This window comes from Pomacea canaliculata, linkage group LG10, assembly GCF_003073045.1.
Source record: "Pomacea canaliculata isolate SZHN2017 linkage group LG10, ASM307304v1, whole genome shotgun sequence".
Taxonomy (NCBI): domain Eukaryota; kingdom Metazoa; phylum Mollusca; class Gastropoda; order Architaenioglossa; family Ampullariidae; genus Pomacea; species Pomacea canaliculata.
The window spans coordinates 4,925,146-4,944,639 of NC_037599.1; the positions used below are offsets into that span (position 1 = coordinate 4,925,146).

At 38.1% G+C, this 19,494-nt stretch overlaps 2 protein-coding genes across 5 annotated transcripts; both read left to right on the forward strand.

Annotated features, from left to right (window-relative positions):
* The first annotated feature begins 38 nt into the window (after positions 1 to 38).
* On the forward strand, positions 39 to 6,122 carry LOC112574592 (ATP synthase mitochondrial F1 complex assembly factor 1-like). Of its 2 annotated transcripts, XM_025255774.1 has the most exons (11): positions 39 to 169; positions 425 to 533; positions 1,065 to 1,344; positions 2,767 to 2,923; positions 3,167 to 3,229; positions 3,511 to 3,561; positions 3,777 to 3,824; positions 4,237 to 4,332; positions 4,667 to 4,733; positions 5,015 to 5,055; positions 5,640 to 6,122. In XM_025255774.1, exons 3-11 carry the CDS (start codon positions 1,079 to 1,081, stop codon positions 5,817 to 5,819), a joined length of 969 nt encoding a protein of 322 aa, XP_025111559.1. In that variant the 5' UTR covers positions 39 to 169; positions 425 to 533; positions 1,065 to 1,078; the 3' UTR covers positions 5,820 to 6,122. The 2 variants fall into 2 exon arrangements, with proteins under 2 accessions (XP_025111559.1, XP_025111558.1); XM_025255773.1 differs by lacking the exon at positions 39 to 169 and having other exon boundaries at positions 300 to 533.
* A 1,996-nt stretch (positions 6,123 to 8,118) lies between these two features.
* Positions 8,119 to 12,215, forward strand: LOC112574593. Of its 3 annotated transcripts, none has more exons than XM_025255775.1 (7): positions 8,119 to 8,277; positions 9,297 to 9,441; positions 9,665 to 9,810; positions 10,229 to 10,401; positions 10,690 to 10,880; positions 11,222 to 11,358; positions 11,818 to 12,215. In XM_025255775.1, the coding sequence occupies exons 1-6, from the start codon at positions 8,134 to 8,136 to the stop codon at positions 11,299 to 11,301; spliced, it is 879 nt and encodes a 292-aa protein (XP_025111560.1). In that variant the 5' UTR covers positions 8,119 to 8,133; the 3' UTR covers positions 11,302 to 11,358; positions 11,818 to 12,215. The 3 variants fall into 3 exon arrangements, with proteins under 3 accessions (XP_025111560.1, XP_025111562.1, XP_025111563.1); XM_025255777.1 differs by having other exon boundaries at positions 10,232 to 10,401; XM_025255778.1 differs by lacking the exon at positions 8,119 to 8,277 and adding an exon at positions 9,024 to 9,077.
* The last annotated feature ends 7,279 nt before the right edge of the window (positions 12,216 to 19,494 follow it).

The window sequence follows — 19,494 nt, forward strand, 5'->3', positions numbered from 1 at the left end:
TTAATTGAAAAAGGTCGTTGAAGGGGGGTGAGGTCTTATAGGAACCTCACTTGTCACTGGGCCAGGGGTTTGTTAGGGCAGTCCCCATTTCCTCTCCCTTTGGCTAACTTATTCTTCCCCACCTCTCCATAGAGACAGGCATCCATTCCCAACAGCTGGGTCGACTAGGGTAAGTACGCTATACCACACGAGTATCGAACCCAAGACCTCCGGGTTCGCATGCCAGTGCTCTCTCTAACCCACACGTTCCTACGTGCACTCTTCAGCAAAGAAAACGCTAATACTCGCAGGCCATGCGATGCGACTAAAATTACTTTCTATTTCAAAACAGACACTAAATTTATTTCAAACTGTTTTTGAATAAAACAAATATTCTAAATTTTGGCTCTGCATAATTTTTATTTGTTTAATTTTTTTCTTCGAGAGAGAGATATGGCGATGCCCTTGCTGTGAACATTACATGTTCAGTCTCCCATCCACGATCTACGTCCATGCTCCCATCAATGTCATAGAAACATCGTGACTTTGTTAAAGTAAATTATAAGATTTTTATTCATTATATAAGTACCATCACCTTAGTGTACACTGTGTACTTAAAGTAAATGTTCTAGAACTGAAGGACAACGTGATAAAGGCCTTCAAGCTTAGTCCATTCATTGAATGTCTTTCTAGTTTTCTATAAAATATTGCAGTTATATTAGTAACTCACGAGTGACGTTTATATCTAAACCCAGTTGTTTCGGTGTGAATTTCATCGTATTAACATTTTTAAAAAAACCTTTGATGCAAGTATTGCATGTGTATCGTCTGTGTCAGGATTTCTGGATGTGTCTGGATTGATAAAATTATTTAATTAAGGGTTACCATTTGTTAATTCATTAATTTTTATTGTTTATATGAGCACTGGCAATCATTATAATTTTAACATTTTGCACTAGTGTATAAAGTAGAACCAGGTATTTACTATTTTCAAAATTACGTTTACATTCTTTTTTAGTTTATTTTAATTTTGTGCTAAATAAGTATCGTTATTTTTCATAGAAAAAAGTACCTTTTGCTTTCAGGCTTGTTTTCTTCAATGAGTGAAATGCCTGGTCAACGACAGTTGTTGAACATTTGTTTCTCATGCCTTCGCTACAGTCGAATATTTGAAAGAGGACCTCCACTAATTCCTAACCGAGGAATCAGTAATATCTTTGTACGTGGCAATATAGAATGTTCATGTCAATATTCTACTACCTCTCAAAGTTCTTCTAATGATGAGAACAAACAGCAGAAGGATTTCAAAATTGAAAGCAACCCCTTTTATGAAAAATACAGGGACAAACTTAAGCATTTGTCAGAGTAAGTTGTTTTTTTTAATTAATATAATTTTAAATTTTGTTTTGTTGTATGTAAATTTGGTTTTGAATTTTCTTAATATTTTAGCTTTATTTAATACAATACATCTTTACTGTCTACTGTCCACAACAAAAAATTTTCTTTGACTGTCATAAGTAATAAAATACGATCACTTCTCAAATACCCATACAATTACACTTAACCCTCCTCCCTCCCCCTCCCCAGCAATGATTATCAGAGGCGTGTCCACACACACTCACACTCACGTATACACAAACTAGGTACATTTATTCTGTTCATGGGTGCTATCGCAGTTGGTATGAAGGACTTGGCAAAAGCACTTTTCCTGGTGACCAATTGTTTCCATCTATTGCCAGAAGGGGGAGAGGGAATTGGAGTTGTATGCCAAGCCAGCAGCTAAGGCTATATCACACCCAGCCCTGTAAACAGATGCCATGTGCAGAGAAAGAACAGTATGCTTGAGATGAGAGCTGAACCCTGGACAGCTAACCTTCACTGCATTGGTGACAGGCACTAACCATTGCGCCACTGAGCTGCCCTCTATGGCCAGAGAGTAGCATCACCGGATGGAAATCCAATGATCATTTCGACCACCTTTATCAAAAATATTTTATCTTTGCAGAATAGAATGCCAAACCACATTGACAGATTAAAAGTTAAAATGCTATCGATCAGGCTGCAATACATTGATTCAATTACAGGGCCACTAGCATCAAAATTTCTCAATTGCCTAAGCAGGAACAAATGATGATGTCTCTTCCTAGAAAAGATGTTAGTGTTTTCATGGAAGGATAGTTTCTTTGTCTAGCTTTATGCCGAGGCACCTAAAACTTTGCACCTATTGTGCTATCTCACTACCAATAACTGAAGATGTATGGACAGGTTGATGTTTCCTTCTGTGAAGAACCAGTTGTTGGACCAGTTGCTCATTATTGAAGTCTTCATTTCTAATGCACAAATTCTAAGATTTTATTATCTCCTTTCCTCCACCTCTCCTTCCGATTTTACAGCTATCTTATAATTTTTCTCTCTGAGTTTTATTCAGATAGCATTTTCCCAAAATGTGAGAAAAGACACCCTACTATTCTTGACCTACAAACATCACCAAATAAAAAAAGGCTACCCCTGAATAAAAGAAACTGAAATCATAATAAATTTAGACACGTCAAAGCTTCCTCTATAGGGAAATCTGAATGTTGTTGGCCATCTGTATGTCATGGGCTTGAATTCATTAGGTGGGCAGTGATGTTAACAAGATTGTGTATTGAGAACAAAGGGAAGCTACTTGCTTAAATAGCAGTCTTGTACATTTTTTGAGGACCAGGAATGTAGCATTAACACATATGCTTTTACAGGTTGATTGACGTACTGCTACATTGTACTATTTCTCCGTTTGTGGTTTAGCTCTGATCCTGAAGGGTATTCAGATCGCATGCAGCAACTGCTGGAAGAACGAAAGAGACCAGCAAAACATTCATCGCAACAGTCATCATTGGCACTAGATAGGACTACTGCAACTCCACAACCCATACCACAGTCTGCATCATACACAAAGTCCAAGGTATCTTTATTCATCAACAAAATCTGTTTGATTACAAACATTTCTATAAACTGCAACAAGTATTGATGAAAGAACTGGAGCTGCTATGGGGAATGCTTAAAAGAATAACAACTGACATATTGACAATTTTTGGATGGCATAAGGTTTACTTATTGTCTTCCTCTGTTGACTTTTTAAAAGTCTAATTCTTCTCTTTAAAAACTGCATTTTACTAACTCTACCTTGTTTAATTTGTCCACTTAGGGACTTGATTCTATCATGAAATTGGAGCTTGTGCAAGACAAATCGCCAGCAGAAATTGAACTGGTTGGTACTCTTGACATTTCTTAGTTAGTAGTGGTAGTGGTGGTGGTAGTAGTAGTGTAGTTGTTGTTGTTGTTGTTGTTGTTGTTTTTTTTTTGTCCAAAATTAAAATGAATTCCAGATGTTTTCTTCAATATTTGTTTTAACCAGTTTCATTTTTTAAGTGCTGATTACACATGTACTTAGAGTGTTGAGTTGTTCCCTAATATATTAGCTATCACTGGAAGTGGATGGCACATAGCTTACGGCCTGTGCTTAAAAAATATTATGTCATTTCTTTGCAGATTTGGAAGGAATATCACAGTCAAAAAGACTGTGTTTATGCAGTTCTAAAGGTAGGAAAATTCAATAAATTCTTACAGAAACATGATTTTTGAAAGGTGTGTTTATCATAAATGGATTACGTATCTGTATATGTACATAACATTTTAGAACCAAAATATTTATCATGTTAAATCTAGGATGCTATGTTACAGATTCATTAAGAATATTCTGAAACTGTTACCAGAGACTTTAGACTGTAGACCAAAAACTATTAAATATTTTTCAGAAAGAACAATTTGAGGACTTAATGATAAAAGGAAAAAGTTGTCCAACAGTAAGTATGTTTTCTTTATTGACTTTAAAAAAAAATTCATTGAAATATATCTGTGTATCTGTATGCATTTTTTTATTAATTTGTAATGATAATAACAGAAGGTGCCAAATTTTAGGAGTAAAGTCTACCCACACATGTATAAAACACATAAACAGGTTAAGCAAAAGTTAATAGTTTTCAGATTGTTTAATGATTACTTATATAGTACATTTTGCAAGCGTCATTTTAAAAGTTAGCAGGGTTTTTACCACTATATGAAATCATATTTAAATTATGGTCTTGATTGTAAAGTTTAAGGGTGATTGATTCAAGAGAAAAAAATGTGGGGATTTTTCAGAATTTGATATTTATAAACCTTAAATAACATTAGTTGGTATAAATCTAGGAAAGCAAGTTTCTGTGTATTTTACAGTTTGTATATCCAGTACCAAAAAATGATGGATATGAGTTCACACTTATGCAGTTTGATGGCAAAGACCTTCAGTTTACACCACTAGGGATGTACCAGGTAAATAACTTTCAAGTGGTCCTACCATCTTACCATACAACGATCCATCTTCAACTTTAAGCTATTATAATATGATTAGAGTGTGTAAAGGGTTCTTTCTTGATTAAATAATAATTTCTTGATTAAATAATGAGTCATTTTATTCACCAGATTTTTTTCAGGCTAGCGATACGGAAAGAGCATAATTTTATCACATCACTTTTGGTCTTTTTCCAACATTCTGAACCATATAATTTGAGTTTTATGTGCTTGCTGGGCTGTGCTGATTTCCATATTTTTGCTGTTATTAAACGTTTGTGATGTCAACAAAAATGCTTTGTTTTATTTCATTTAGATTTTAAGAGAAAATGCGCCTGCCTGCCTGTCAGTTGTCTACTACACAGAGCTTATGGAAAGTAAAGGTATGCATATTTTTAAATGGACGATGTAAAAATAAAAGAAGTGAACTTTTATTCCGCATTTAACGTTCAATAAAGAAATGTGACTAACATCACTAGTTTATGTAGATTTCCTGCATAACAGAAAAAGACTTTTGTGGATCACTTCATTTTGTTTTTTGTGTTGTTTTTTTTTTTTTTTTTTTTTTTGGTTTTGGTGTGACTTTTTTTCCATTACACAGTTTTGGTGTTCACATAGTAATCATAACAAGATGTTTAATATGAAAACTTTTTACATTTTTCAGGCTTGGTGCTGATGTCCGGTCAATATGATGACAAGGTTTTGGTAAGTGTCAAAACAGGCTTTTTTTTGGTTTTGCTGTTAAGTTAAATGTTCTCATATCTCAGTCTGTGTGATGGCCAGTACAAACAAATCAGGGGATGCATGGTCCTTATAAGTTTGTAGATTTGGGGGTGGGAAAATTAAGGCCTTAGAAGTGCTTATTTTGAGTAAATAGGTCCTTGTAAATTGCAGTCAGATCCTTATTAAAAAAAAGATATTCATTTCTTAAAAAATAAATAGTGCGATTGCATTTCAAATGAAATTTCTGGACCTAGGAAAAGTAAGACTGCAGGAAAGTTTGAACTGTGGCAATAAATGATGATGTTACTTTGGTACAGTAGCTGCTTACTGTTTTTATTATCTGATCTCAGTTCTTTGTATGTCAACCTTTTAGATATAATGTTTTCCTGCATGTGGTAGAAACATTCCTTGCTCTAAGAAGGTATTTTATTTATTTGTTTCATGTTCAAGTTCTATGCTTGAGCCATTCTCAGAAGGCTCAGATTCAGGCATTGCTCTTTTCATATAAGTTGGTGTGTTACAGACTAAAGATTCAGTACCTAAGTTTTTTAAATTTTTCTGTGCAGAAACGAGAAGATGCACTTCTGCTTGTCCAAATGATTGCCATCTACTATGGGAAAGATTCCCCTCGTTTTCATAAAGTGCATGCCTTCAATCACACACCTGATAAATTCGATTACAATGAACTGATTGAAGAGTTTAAAAGCATGTATACAAATGTGCAACAACCGTCAGTTACAAACTAACATGCTTTTTACAGCGTAATACTACAAATAATGGAAAGCTTATAGAGGTTTTACTAGACTTATGTATCCATAATTTTTTGCTTTAAAAAAAAAGCCAGAATAAATACAGTAGAGCATTGCTTTGTTTTTAGTTTCGGGGGGGTGGGGTTCTCAGTGCTAACACGCCGGGGGCAGTGGGAAGGAAAGTGTGCATTTTAATGTAGGTATCATTGTGTGTATACCCTGGTGCTAGATACTCTTTTTTAAACAAAATAAATTATGTCTGTTTTTAAATACTATGGAAAAATAAACATTTGAAACATGTTTGTTTTCTTGGTTACAGTACTCACAAAGATACATGTAATAGAAGTTAGAAGAGAAAAGAGCAAGAAACTGAGGTAATTAGCTCTTAAACTATGAGCAAAAATAAGATAAAGGCAAACTTTCAAATCACGGGACCAGACAAACTGGTTCTTTGCTGGATTAAAATTTCTTGATGTGTAGTTATCGTAGCTGGCTGGAGGGTTTGGTAACGTTCATATTCAATACCTGTTACACGGTTGATAGATGGCTGTCGAACGATAACTTGCTACAGGGGAATCAAGAAAGGAAACAAGTTTGAAGTGATGGGCGATGTCGGAAGTGACTGCGCATGGCACGGCGTGAGGTCATTAGCTTCTCCGGGCAGTTACACTAGCGATTCCCAGATGGTCATGCCTGCCCTGGGCGAGAGACGTAGGCCGCAACTTCTTAGGCGACGTCATTAGCAGGAAGAATTAAGTGAAGATGGATAGCCACAGGATGAGGGACATAAAATGTGTCAGATACATTGGAAATAGAAAGGGAACAGGAGTTCCACCTGAAGTTTGGGCGAGAGTTTAGTGCATCTTTTTTCATTGTTTGGCTGGGGTTTGTTTTTTGTTTTGTTTTTTTTTGGGGGGGGTCCACCTCTCCCCCTCTTCCCTCCCACACACCACCACATCTGCAAGTTATGGACACTAGTGGAAAAAACATTGTGCAAAGCCGTAATCTTTGAAAAAGTTTAATCGAGACACACAGGGATGGTCAGTAAAATTAGGCCTAAGGGTGACCGTGATCGGATCATCCGTCGTCCTCCCACCTTTTCTCCACCCCCACCTTTCAAACACCCGTCAAGTTGGAGCCCTAATGACGTCAGTACCTGAGTGAGTCGACCTCATCTGCTGCGCCTTGTTCAAATGGACACCGGTAATAAACATAGATGTATCTGTGGCATCTTGTTGAGCGAGCGAGCACGGACAAGTCAACTATTTTTATCTTGCGACATTAATAATACCATAGCGTATGACCTTTAGTTTTATAAATGTATTTCTCTCATACAAACAGGGGCTCTTAATGCTATTATTTTTGTATAATTTATTGCCGCCTATGTATCCACCAACTCTTCCACATGCGGCTCATGGTTACCTGCAATGCACACATGAGGACACCTGTCTGCTCCTACGTGAACCTTGCAACGGAAAAATATTTCTTGAATTCTGTAAAGCAATAATGTCAAAAGGTCACGAGGTCGAAATTCTGCTCACCTTCTTCCTCCAAGCTCGAATAGTTGCTACATTTCTTGTTCTTTTCTTACTTGCAATCCACTGTTCACGAATACAGCCACACAAACCACACATATGGAATGATTGTAATGTAGACACCAAGGAACATTTATTTATTTCTGTTACAAACCCTATGAATAAAGAAAGTTACAATCCCCAGTTCACGATCACAGCCACACACATACACAACGCATGGAATGATTATAATGAAGACACAAAAAAAACCCATTTATTTCTTCTACAATCAGCTTGAACAAAAGAAGAATGCGGAGAACATGGAAAGCGAGTTTATAAAAAAATACATACAGCAAAGAAAAAGATTCTTTTTATACTCAAATAGACACAGATTTACAGTCACGTGACACAAGTAGTGTTTAGATAGTTTGGACCTACAGAAGGAGAATCTGACAACAAGAAGTCAGCCCCAATATGTCATAGGTCAAGGCTCTCATTTGTACCGTTGGTCAAATGATTGATGCAAAGATACCTGGATAATACCCAGTGCTATTTAACGACAGCTAGTAAAATCGGAGAAAGAGTTTCGGCCAGTAGTCAGTGCACGTTCACCAGTGGACATACAACTAGCCGGTAAGTATCAAACCGCATTTGCAACATCTCGCAGTGAAAAACTTGGTAGCATTGACATTTTGGACCTGGGAGGACAACAGTGTCTGTAATATCCATCAACCTGCCTCTTGTTCCCCCTTACCCTATGTATGTTCATGTTTGTATTTTTTTTTAAACAAGACAACATGACCGGTTTTCCAGTCGTGGTGTGCCTCGTGCTGCAGATGATGATGTCCCATCAGGTCGTTCGTGTTGACGGTGCCTGGGATGGAGGGACGATGTTTGGCATGGGTATGACAAGCACACACTTCCAGCAGCCTCATCAGCTCGTAAGTGATTCAAGCGTTTTTCGGCGTTTCCCTCAACCGCATGGTGGCAGGAATGTCAATTGAAAACATGTGGTTAAATGGAAACGAAAATCAAGCTCAGTATCCCATCCCACGAAAGTAAATCTTTATCTGCCAATAGAAAACATGTCTTTCATTCATCGATCAACTAATGAAAGACTGTCTTTTGTCTTACAATTGTCTTTTAGCAAATACTGTCATTGAGTCACTGATACTCACTTGAAGTGTCTTTCAATAATAGAGTAAAACATCGCGAAACTGGCATGCGCTTTTTATGGTTCTCTCTTTGATGTAATCAAATAAATTATTTTCCAAGAATAGTTGTCTATTATTTTTATTTTAGAAAGGTATTACAAAACAAAAATTGTTGTACGGGGCCTGAGGGACCAAACTGAAGCAGTCCTGTCGTGTTTTGCTAATTAGGAATATATCCCTCGTCCTCATTTAGCAGCTCGATCATCATATCAGTCAGCATGATCACACACCTTGCACTGAAACCGAGTCACGAACTCAAAAGTAAGGCACTCGAATCAAGCCGCACGCGCACGCGCACACACCTTCATGCACCTCCACACGCATCTGACCAAGCCCTTGCCCTTTGACACCATCAAGCCAATCAGAGTTCAGCCTTCAATGCTTGAAGTTTCTATGGCGCGTGCAAAGAGATGGGATGAGCCGACTGTTTGGATGGTTTGATTGATGGCTAAAAGGTCTTGACCGACGTATAAAGCTGGTAAGAGATGGTCAGATTGTTACATATCTCCTCTGTGGTGTAACCAAAGGTTAGTTCGGACGTGTGTGAGATTGAAAGATGTTTGGGTGAACAATCAGTGGTTTATTTACAACGGTTATTAATTTAATCGCTTGGGTAACAAAGATGGTATAAGTTCAATAACATACAATAGCTTATTTGACAAAAGGCAACAGTCTTTCATACAAAATGTATGATATGAACCTTTCTGGATGTTTAACCGACTTTAGTTATTTGTTCATTGCCGCAGAAGCTGACCACGATGTCGCAAGGAAAGTTTCTAATTCTGGCCGCATTGCTAGTTGGAAGCAACGCGTATAGCATCAACCCAGCATTACTTTACGGATTCCCAGGTGCATATAATCCCTATGGACCAGGAAAGAAAGGTTATGAAGGTAAGTAACAGAAATTATCTTCCTTTTCAAATGGGAAGTTTATCTTCTATATCTTTTCCTGTCTTTCGGAATGTCTCGTTCTCTTTGGTTCATCTCTCTCTCTCCACATTCTGTACTCAATCACACATACACACATAAACATGCCATTATGTTACCCGAAGATATCAGCACAACACATTCCAGCAACTGTTTGGACTTACTCGGGTGATGGTGTCTCTCGCAGAACCCGCGCCTCTGAGGTTGACGTGCTCCGCCGTGTTCACGGTTGAAGACCCAAAGCTCGGCCGACTAGTGGAAGCCATCGCGGCCAACTTCAAGGACAAATCCGCTCTGAATATTGGGGCAGGTTATCCGTATAGTCCTCTCTACGTACGTAACCTTGACTTTGAGTTTCCCTGCACTTCTTACACACTTCCGAACATCAGACTGTGGTACTGGACCTTACTGTGTCACGATGACCAGCCATATGGTCTTTATTCTTACTCCTTGTACTTCGTACAGTCAACGGGTTCACTTTCAGTTGACGATTATTATTATCATCATCATCATCATCATCATCATTATTATTATTATTATAATTATTCGTAGGTGGGCTTAGTCGTTCAATGTTTTACTTCCTCTTTAGTTCTGTTTTTTCCTATCTGTCGTCTATCGGTTTTCTGATATTTTTTTCACTTGTCCACTTCTCTATTACTTTCTGTTCTTTTCCTTTAAAAAAAATCAAGAGGTGAGTCCTGTTACTTCTGTCTTTAAGAGTCATACCTGATGCCTCTCCTTGTCCTTCCAGCAGACCGGTCTGGGTGCTGCTTTCGGCCAGAATCCGTTTGGAGGAGCTGCGGGTATTTCGGCGGATATCGAGGTGTACACGTCCCTGGGAGGTAAACCCCTCACTCTCATGCTCACAGAACGAGGCTACTCAGGTGGAGGATGCGTTGCCGATAACTTTGGTGAAAGTCTGATGTAAGTCTGTCTGTCTGTCCCTCGCTCCCACCTTCTTTACCCCAGCCCTACAACCCCAATATGGCTCTCTTTCTCTCTCTTTCTTTCTTTCCCCTCTCTCTTTTGCATTCTTTATCTGTGGTCGCATTCCGTCAAGTACCTAGTAGCACTTAAAGCACATTCAATTCAAATGAAAACAAATGTCACAGCTTCAGAAATACTGAAATGTCTTTTGCTTTTGCTTAAAAATAATAAGATTCAGAATCTGACCTCAAAACGAAAACTTATTTGTTGTATTTTGGCCTGCAGACCTGGGAACGACAAGAGAGTGACTCCAGCCGGATACAGCTCTTTCTTTGCGGGAGGCTTGGGATTGGGAGCTGGAGCTGGAGCTGGAGCTGGTATGGAGCCACTGGGTATGGAGCCTCTGGGTATGGAGCCTCTGGGTATGGAGCCACCGGGTACGGCATTGCGGTCCTCAGCAGCTCTTACCAGGAAAGGTATTTGATCTTAAGGACAAGTACTTCTTTTAGAGGGTCTACTCGCCAGACTTTTCTACACCCCCTATTCCTCCTGCCGTTCAGAAAAGACACGAATCCAGAAAAAAAAAAATTTTAATTTCCGCTTGGTGTATTAATGCTGGTCCATGAGACTGAAATTTTTCGTTAACATAAGAGAATAATTTTTTAATTCAATAGTAAATATGTGTTTCTTAATTGAATAGTAACGGGTAGTTGTATTTAAAATACAACGTGCTAATTATCAGTTTTACGGTATCCGAGACTTTTGTACAGCAGAGAGATACGGACCATGGCTATAATTTCTTTCAATTAATTTGCAGGCTGGCTACGGCCCAGCGGCACCAATTCCTGGAGTTCTGGCAGAACTAAATGTCAACCCAGGAACCCTGAAAGCCATTAGCATTGACCGCGTAGATGGCTTTACTTCGCTACAGAACTGGCTGGCAGAGGCATCATTGTAAGGGTTAATTAATCGTTCATTTTAGATGGTTCTTAAAAGCATGATTGTAAAGGTTAAGTAACAATTGTCGAGAAAAGCTGTCTTGCTAAAGCGCTAAGTCCTTATATTCATGTGGAAAAGCAGTTTGTAAACATAACTTTTGGCATGAAAAATTCTATATAAGTTTTAAAGTATTAAACTTTCGATCGTTAATGGACACAGACTGAATTTTCGAAAAAAAAATTGTGAAAAAAGTAGGACATGATAAACATCTATCTCTTTCAACCGTCTGTTTGTCGAAATCAGTGGAAACCATTTAACCTTACAACCGTTTCCGGATGGATGAGGTACAGAGTAACCTATAGATGTGACCAATTAACCAACCAACTAATCTCTTGCAAGTCATCCAAATGTCAGTGTTGTTGACCGTTATTGGCATTCCTTCATTTATTTGTTTGTTTATTTATTTATTTGCAGGGGTGCACTGAAGTGGACACAGAATACGATGGTCGTGCCAAGTGTGTTGGTGTCGTCCCCTTCTGCTGCTCCTTGTCTTACGACAACCAGAACCGCATCCTGCAGCTGGCTTACTAAGTCCGACTGACTAGTGCACCTGCCCACTTCCATGGCTGCAGCAGCCCCATCACTCGAACGTGCATCAGCATCTCTCACCTCACATCACCAGTGCATCCAGAGACTTCCTCGCCTCTGGCCCCAGCTATGGCTGCTTTCTGGAGTTCAGAACAAGGTCGTGTAAAAGACCTTCACCAAGTCCTTCACACAGGAGTTAGTTAAATTTCTTTTTGATTTCTTCTGAAACTACTCAGTTCTCAGTGTTGTTGTGAATAAAACTTAAGTAACCTTAAAGACAGCCATCCATTTATTTTGTCTTTATTTTCGTCGATTTCTGGTAAATGAAAGTCGATTTATGAATGTGCAGTTTCGTCATGTGGACCAGAGTGCGTCTGTGTGTGCACCCTACTTTCTTTCTTTCTCAGCTATTCTCTAATTTTCTCACGCTCACAGATGCATACATGCATTCATACGGTTTGTTAATATGTTTGTGCATGTTTATATGTGTGTGCATATGGAGTAGAGTGCGTGTGCATGCTCACACTTGTCTGCTGAGTGAAAGTTGTGTATGTGTGTGAGTGTGTGTGTGTGTGTGTGAAATGTGCCAAACACACCCACAAATGCGTATGTATTGAAAGAAAAAACGAGAAAGAAGACTTCCTAATTACCAACTTCATTAATCCCAGTAGACAATTATAACTTGGGAAGTGCGCTCAGTTAAAAAAATGACTTGAAAAAAGGTTAGACACAAGATAAAGATAACTGATACATCCTAAGGAAATAAAAAACCACAAAGACAGTCTTACATCTCGACCATTCTTAAGACACACCTAAGACAACACGCATTGCCCACACACAGTTGATAATTAATCTGTCATTGAGCAGCTGGATTGCAGAAAGCACAAAAGATTTTAAGTGCCTAATACTTTTGCATACAACTCATCAAAACAAATTATCCTGCTATACTCCAATATTCAGGGTTATCACATTAAAAAGTAAATTTAAAGATTTGAAAAAGTTGTTGATGTGTATTGTTTACTGTGGTGACTACTTTGATCAAATACGTTAATAACTAATGTAAAAAAAAATTCTTGGACTTGGAGTAAGGGTATGACCTGCTATGAAGTAATCAGGGTTAAAGTTCAAAGGTCATATATAAGAGTATTGTGGACACTAACCCGTGTTTGGGAATAAAGAAGATCAAATGAAGCTAATTCAGGAGATTTCAAAGTTTCAACTGCATGCTCAAACGTTTATGTATTATAATACTTCTATAAATTATTTCATTCTAAACTCATGCTTCTCTCTCTGTGAGGAGTCTGTTTACACAGTAAACAAATGAAGAATAAATAACGGAATAGTTGGTCTAAATGTGACAGTTGTTCTTAAAAACAGTTTGAGGCTAACGCACAATGAATGTTTTTATTGCAATTTTTCCACATTAGACATGTTCACGGATTTATTGCCATGTTGTCTAACTAAACTTTCTTGCAAAACACTTAATACAAGCTGAAAGGACTTTGTACACATTTAAAATAAACAATTTAAAATTTAATTAATTTTAAGATTTATGTTAGAAATCAGGCACGTCAAACTGAAACAAGGAAGAGCACATGCGTAAATGATATATAATGTTGTTCTTTAAAATGTTTCCATGATAAATTATCGAAGAATTAATTTATTGTCTATTTACGACAGATACGGTTGCTTCCCTTGCCCTATGGATAGTATTGTGATGCACTACATCTACAAACTGTAATATACCTGAAAAATTGAAGAGCTGTATAAATAAGTGTTTGAGTGTAAATGTTAGTAAATTTACTTCATAACATATTTTAATATTGACAATTTTTAAATTGTGCACCCTTCAATTATGAACAGCAAAGTGTATTTCTTTAAAAAAAAAAAGAAGACAATTTTCATAAACTGAAAAATATCATTTTATTTTTTTAAAATAGGAAATCCCATGTGATTGAAAACAGTAAAACAAAATTACACACATGACAAATTCAAAGAAATACGAACCAAGAACAGTCATAACTGAGGCATAATATCATACTTATAACTTTGGTTCTTTGTTTTGCATCATAAATATTACATGTATTCGCATTGCTGTTTCTTTCTCAACGATTATCTTTATTTGACAAAGACGGTTCGGGTTTTTTTGGTGTTTATTTTTTAGTATCTTCATGAACTAAATACACGTCCATGGTATCATCTTCTATTGGCGCTTCTTCTTTAAAAAATGCGGGTTGTTTGTAAATCTTTTATTACATTTTGCATCGTATATAAAAACACTTATTATTTCGATTTTGTAATTTTTTCGGTTAAAGAACAAGATATACGATTCTGATTATAGCTGATTTTAACCGCGACTTTACGAGAATTTACTGTTCATCCTTCTCAAGTAAATTATAATAAATCGTCCTTAGGATCGTTAGTAATGCAGTTTGTGTATTCTGCTTCTAATTCAATTACCATTGACACAATATTATTGTTGTTATTCTAGAGTGCAAAACTACTCTTAAAACCAAGAGGATAACTGGGGGTGCAAATCTCAGTCGGCAGGAAATAAAGTTTGATGAATTATTTTTTGCTCAAACTTTACTTGCGCCAAATTTATTAATGTGCAACACTTTGATGTAAGAACTGTTTTATAAGAAACACGCACTTAGTTTGTTTATGGTTTACAAAAAAAGACAGTGTGAGGTCCCCAGCTATACACCTCAATATCAGCCATAAACCATGGGTTATTGGAATTTGGTGGGTTTTTTCACCATTGACAATGGCTACCCTACGTTGATGTGTAGTCGACTCAGTATTTCTTTTTAAATAATTTGCTAGCAGGAAATCGAGAAGCAATCAATTACAAGAAAGCTGTGGATGGCATTTACTTCCCTCTGCTGCCTGAAGCGACAATAAACTGCTCCATGGCCCGTGTGTAATGAGGAACTAGCGGTGCGTGAGGCACACTGGGCCAAAACCTCTCCCTCGCCCTTCCCGTCTATTTTTACAGAAAAGATGAAGAAGAGAAACACGGCATCATGCAAAAAGGAAGATGCTACACTAGTCGCTAGTCACGATCAGGTTAAAATTAAATAACTATGGAAGGACTACATTTGTAACCATCATCATGAATTCTCCAACCTGTCATATTTCTCTCTGCTTCTGACTTTGCACACGTTTCGTGAATAAGTACTTACAAAAAATAGTGGTGGTAAACACTTCTTAATTTGTTGGTGTGTTCGGAATCAATAAAAAAACTAATGAATATTAGACTTGTATAACATATTTGATAGTTTCTTTTAATCGGTTAATGCATTTATCTTTACTGTATGTTCGTATCCCTAAGATTTGCAGACACATTCAGCGACGGACGGACGATCTTGTTCGCTGTGGCATTCTTTTTTTTTTTTTTTTCTACTGTTGTTTCTCCCTTAAAACATTGTGTGTAAGATGAATACTTCGGTAATATCAAATCGAGACTTAAACTTACAAAAATGGGGGAAAATTAACAAAAGAACTAATAGCGACAGAACAAAGGAATGCATTTATGGATGGACGAGTCAGGTGAACTGAAGAACCAAATAAAAGACAAGATGATTCCACGACACACGCACTGACATTAAATAAATCTTACATAAGAATCTATGCACGTACGGTGTTGTCAGACAAATTATAAAGTACTTAGCTGTCAATCTGAATCCTTATTAACTACTCCAAACCTTTCCTTTTTATGTTTAAAAATCAGTTTAGCTGTTACAGATACGCTGAAAAAACAGTGATTAAAAAACAGAGAAATAAAAACTACGAAGATTTATGTGTCTTAAAATACACTTAGAATAAACCCAAATACAGTTATATTAACTAGTTTTCTTTTTATCCCCTCCCCTTCAGAAAATGTTTGTTTTTCTTTTATTAAGCACTATTAAAAGTATTTTAAGGAGTTCTCTCTCTTTACTTTTTGTTGTTGTTTTTGTTTGTTTTTTTTGTTTTTTTTTGTGTTTTTTTAGAAAGATATGAAATACACAACGTGTTTCAAAGCCCATATTTACATTTATAACAATTTCAGTCCCCGCTTTCGTTGGTTAACTTTGGATGCAGTGGGGTTTATTTTGTTAAAGAAATAGATGAAGAACGCACCGTCTTCGTGTTTATTTCACAACAACCGAGTAAAACAACGAACAAAACCTATTTAAGATCGTTCTTCTGCAGGAGAAATATGTTCCATGCAAATTGTGCTGATGATAACCAGTCACAGTGGAGAAATGGCTTTTGTAAAAGCAAAGTGAATACACTGGTGGCAGGTAAATGGTCACGACTCCAGTGGACGAATGATGGCCACACCTTGTATAATGGAAAAGATCGTGTTCGACTGGTCCCTTTAATTAAAAAAAAAAAAATGCCACGCTAGCTTGCTCCTCCCCTTTGACCCCACGTGCTAAGGAGCGGTCTTAAAGGAGTGTGTGCTCCGAAGGGCGACATTCAGCGTTATAAAGCCAGCGCGATCGTCTCGAGACTGATAACGGCATCATCCTTCAACAGCAACTGCCAAGCCAACAACTAAAGATGGCGTTCACACTGTGGGCAACTGCTTCCCTCTTAGTTCTAGCGACAACTGTTCGAGCCCAGTTCAACAACGGCTTTGACAACAACGGCGGAAATAATTTCGACAATAACGGAGGAAACGGCTTCGGTGCCCAGAGTCCTCTTGGTGGTCAGTTGGGCAACCAATCTCCCTTTGGTGGTGGGTCTCCATTCGGCACTCAAGCTCCTTTTGGTGCTGGCTCTCCTTTTGGCAATCAGTCTCCTTTTGGCAATCAGTCTCCATTTGGCACTCAGTCTCCATTCGGTGCTCAGAGTCCCTTTGGTTCACCGTTCGGTGGAGGATTCCCCAACATGAATTTCGGTCCTGGGGAGCGACAACTGGACAAGGTAAGTTAAATTTGTTTGACATTTTCAAACTGTTTCACCTTTGCTGATTCTTCTTGCACTGCCATAGTTGATTTAATAGTTTTTTTTTGCATACTTATTTACAAAATCCTCTAAATGCTTACATTATGTAGAAACATATGGATAATTTAATCTTCAGTCGGACACGCTTTTATTTTACAAGACCTGTTTGATGGAAACCATGTTAATAAAAACAGTTATTCGACCAGAAGAGATCATATCTGCCCAATATAAAGAGTCTAGTTGAAGGATTGAGTTCTTTATTCTGAATTTAATTGTGCTTCAGTGGTATATTTTTGACTTACTTCTCTGCCAGTACCCGTCACATACGGTCACGCCTATATTCACATTTCTCAGAGACAATTTTTGAGTCTAAATATTTTGGGTAAGCGTGTTTTAAATTAAGAAAATATATATATATATATATACATGCATATTTACAACCTTGCATAAAATTAATTAAAACGCAAGGTAAAATCCTTTAAATTGATGAAGTGATAGACTAAAAAAATGGTTAGACAAATTTGATTCTTTTATAGAAAACACAGTATAACAGGCATGCGTTTTCATATTTCTATTGATGCTGTTGTTTCAGGACTAATTGCAACCGTGCGTGCTGTAAGCCCCACCTCCGGTGACAGACTTTACTTGACCCTTCGTCAGACTCCTGGAAACCAGGTGACCATCCCCTGCAGCATGTCTAGCTGTCTGTACTATGCCATGCTAAGCTATACCACACTATGTACACACTGTAAAACAAATGTCACACAGTTGATGTTGATGGCGAGCAAGCGGCACTTAAGAAGCAAATGGAAGAAGAAAACTAAACACGAAGATGCAATTCTGAACGATGTTGATTTTTATAAGGAGCTCTTACCAGATTTGTAATTAGTCTCTGATCTGAACACTCAAAATTAACGGATGTGTATTTCGATTTCAGGCATGAATGTCGCAACTATACGTTTGAAGACCAGTGAAATATTCTCCCTTATGTCTTAATTATTTTTCCCCCTTTTAATTCCTTCAGAACCCGTTCCTTCCTTTCCCAAGACCAAACGGAGGTTCAGCAATAAGAGTTTCTGGCTACTTTAGCAAAGGAGGCTATGACACAGGCGTCAACAGCCCCAACTCTCTGCAGGTAAAACACTTGGCAGGAAAGTCTGACGATGCTCTGTATAATCAAATGAGTCTACGGCTCGTACAAGAATAATGTAACAGATCGGCTTTAAAAGCAGCGGAAATTCATGTTCTACAACACCCAAAAAAAATCAGTATATTGCACAAATCAGTAACGGAGGATGGCTCAGAACAAAATAATTTTGAAAATAATCGAGGCAATTTTTTAATTTGGTTTTTGCACGATATCATTTCTTCTTCTTAGTGCCTCTGTTTTCTTCTTCATTGAAATGTCACAGGGTGTGTTCCTGATAGCAGTGGCTAGATACGGCAACACTGAGGGTGGCTGCGTGGCAACTGGCCCCGTGGTGCAGAGAAACACCAACAATCCATTGAATCCCTTCGGCCAGTTCAATCCCTTTAATCAAGGACAGAGATCGTACGTAGACCAGTGTAACTTTGTATGCTCCTGTAGCATCCATGTGCACGCATATGTTTAACGAGCGAGCGCCGGTTCGTGTCCAGTGCAGCCCATCAAGAACAATCCAATGATCACGTTGCTAGAAGGAATAAATACTACTGGCTTAAACTTCCTTCCGCTGTGTCAAATATTAGACCAATAAGTATTCTGGACACCCAGAGTACCTTCTTAAGAAATTATGAATAGAGAGAATCATATATGTAAGCTTCCCTACGCATTTTAACAGTGGTAATAAATCAGTTGCTTGACGCATTTGTGGTTGGATAGAGAAATTTACAAATAAGTTTCTTGACTATAGAGTACCAGAGTACCAGACTAACGGTTGGTGATGTTTTCGTCGACAGTATCGTGTCAGTCAGCACCCTGCTGAGAGCAACAGCCGCAACCAGCAACATCGACGGCGAAATCGACGGACAGAACCTCGATGACCTGTTTGGATCGTCTCTTATCGTAAGTAGCTCGGTTTTCATTTAATTGATGTTGACCTCCGAGAAAGAAGAGAAGGAGAAGAGGGGAGGCACTAAATTTGAGACTAATCATTTACAAACTGTCTTCATGTCAGATATGTGCTTAAACTGTGGCAGTACATCAGATAGCGTTGAGGTTGATGTGTGTCAGAAGTAGACCTTACAGCTTTGACGTAGTATCACCGGTAACCGTAACATTTTACGCCCTCTGAAGCAGTTACTGGTGAGCTCAAGCGGGGTTGAGCGATCGACCGATCAATCAATCTGGCGTGACGACCATCACTGTCAGGGTGTGGACACATCGCAGAGTCGACAGACGCCCAGCAGGCTCTCATGCCTCGCGGCTTTGACCACGTGACGTGCTTTGCAACCTTCTGTTGGAATTCTCCGTTACTCAGTTACCTTTTCTTGATTTGACCCCTGATGATCTCCCGCGACCCCTACTTGTAGACCCCACCTCAAAACCAGTTCCTACTGTGACCACAGTCATGACGTGGCACGCGGTGGTTGGGCGGTAGAATGTAAAGAGTGATGCATCATTTTCATCTCAACCCTTTTTGGGTG

Bases quoted from the DNA above. Each gene is read 5' to 3' on its own strand.
- LOC112574592 (XM_025255774.1), top strand. From the start codon at position 1,079: ATGAGTGAAATGCCTGGTCAACGACAGTTGTTGAACATTTGTTTCTCA. The intron at 2,924-3,166 runs GTATCTTTATTC...TTGTCCACTTAG, and splicing joins CATCATACACAAAGTCCAAG to GGACTTGATTCTATCATGAA. The intron at 3,825-4,236 runs GTAAGTATGTTT...TGTATTTTACAG, and splicing joins AAGGAAAAAGTTGTCCAACA to TTTGTATATCCAGTACCAAA.
- LOC112574593 (XM_025255775.1), top strand. From the start codon at position 8,134: ATGACCGGTTTTCCAGTCGTGGTGTGCCTCGTGCTGCAGATGATGATG. The intron at 8,278-9,296 runs GTAAGTGATTCA...TCATTGCCGCAG, and splicing joins TCCAGCAGCCTCATCAGCTC to AAGCTGACCACGATGTCGCA. The intron at 10,881-11,221 runs GTATTTGATCTT...ATTAATTTGCAG, and splicing joins AGCAGCTCTTACCAGGAAAG to GCTGGCTACGGCCCAGCGGC.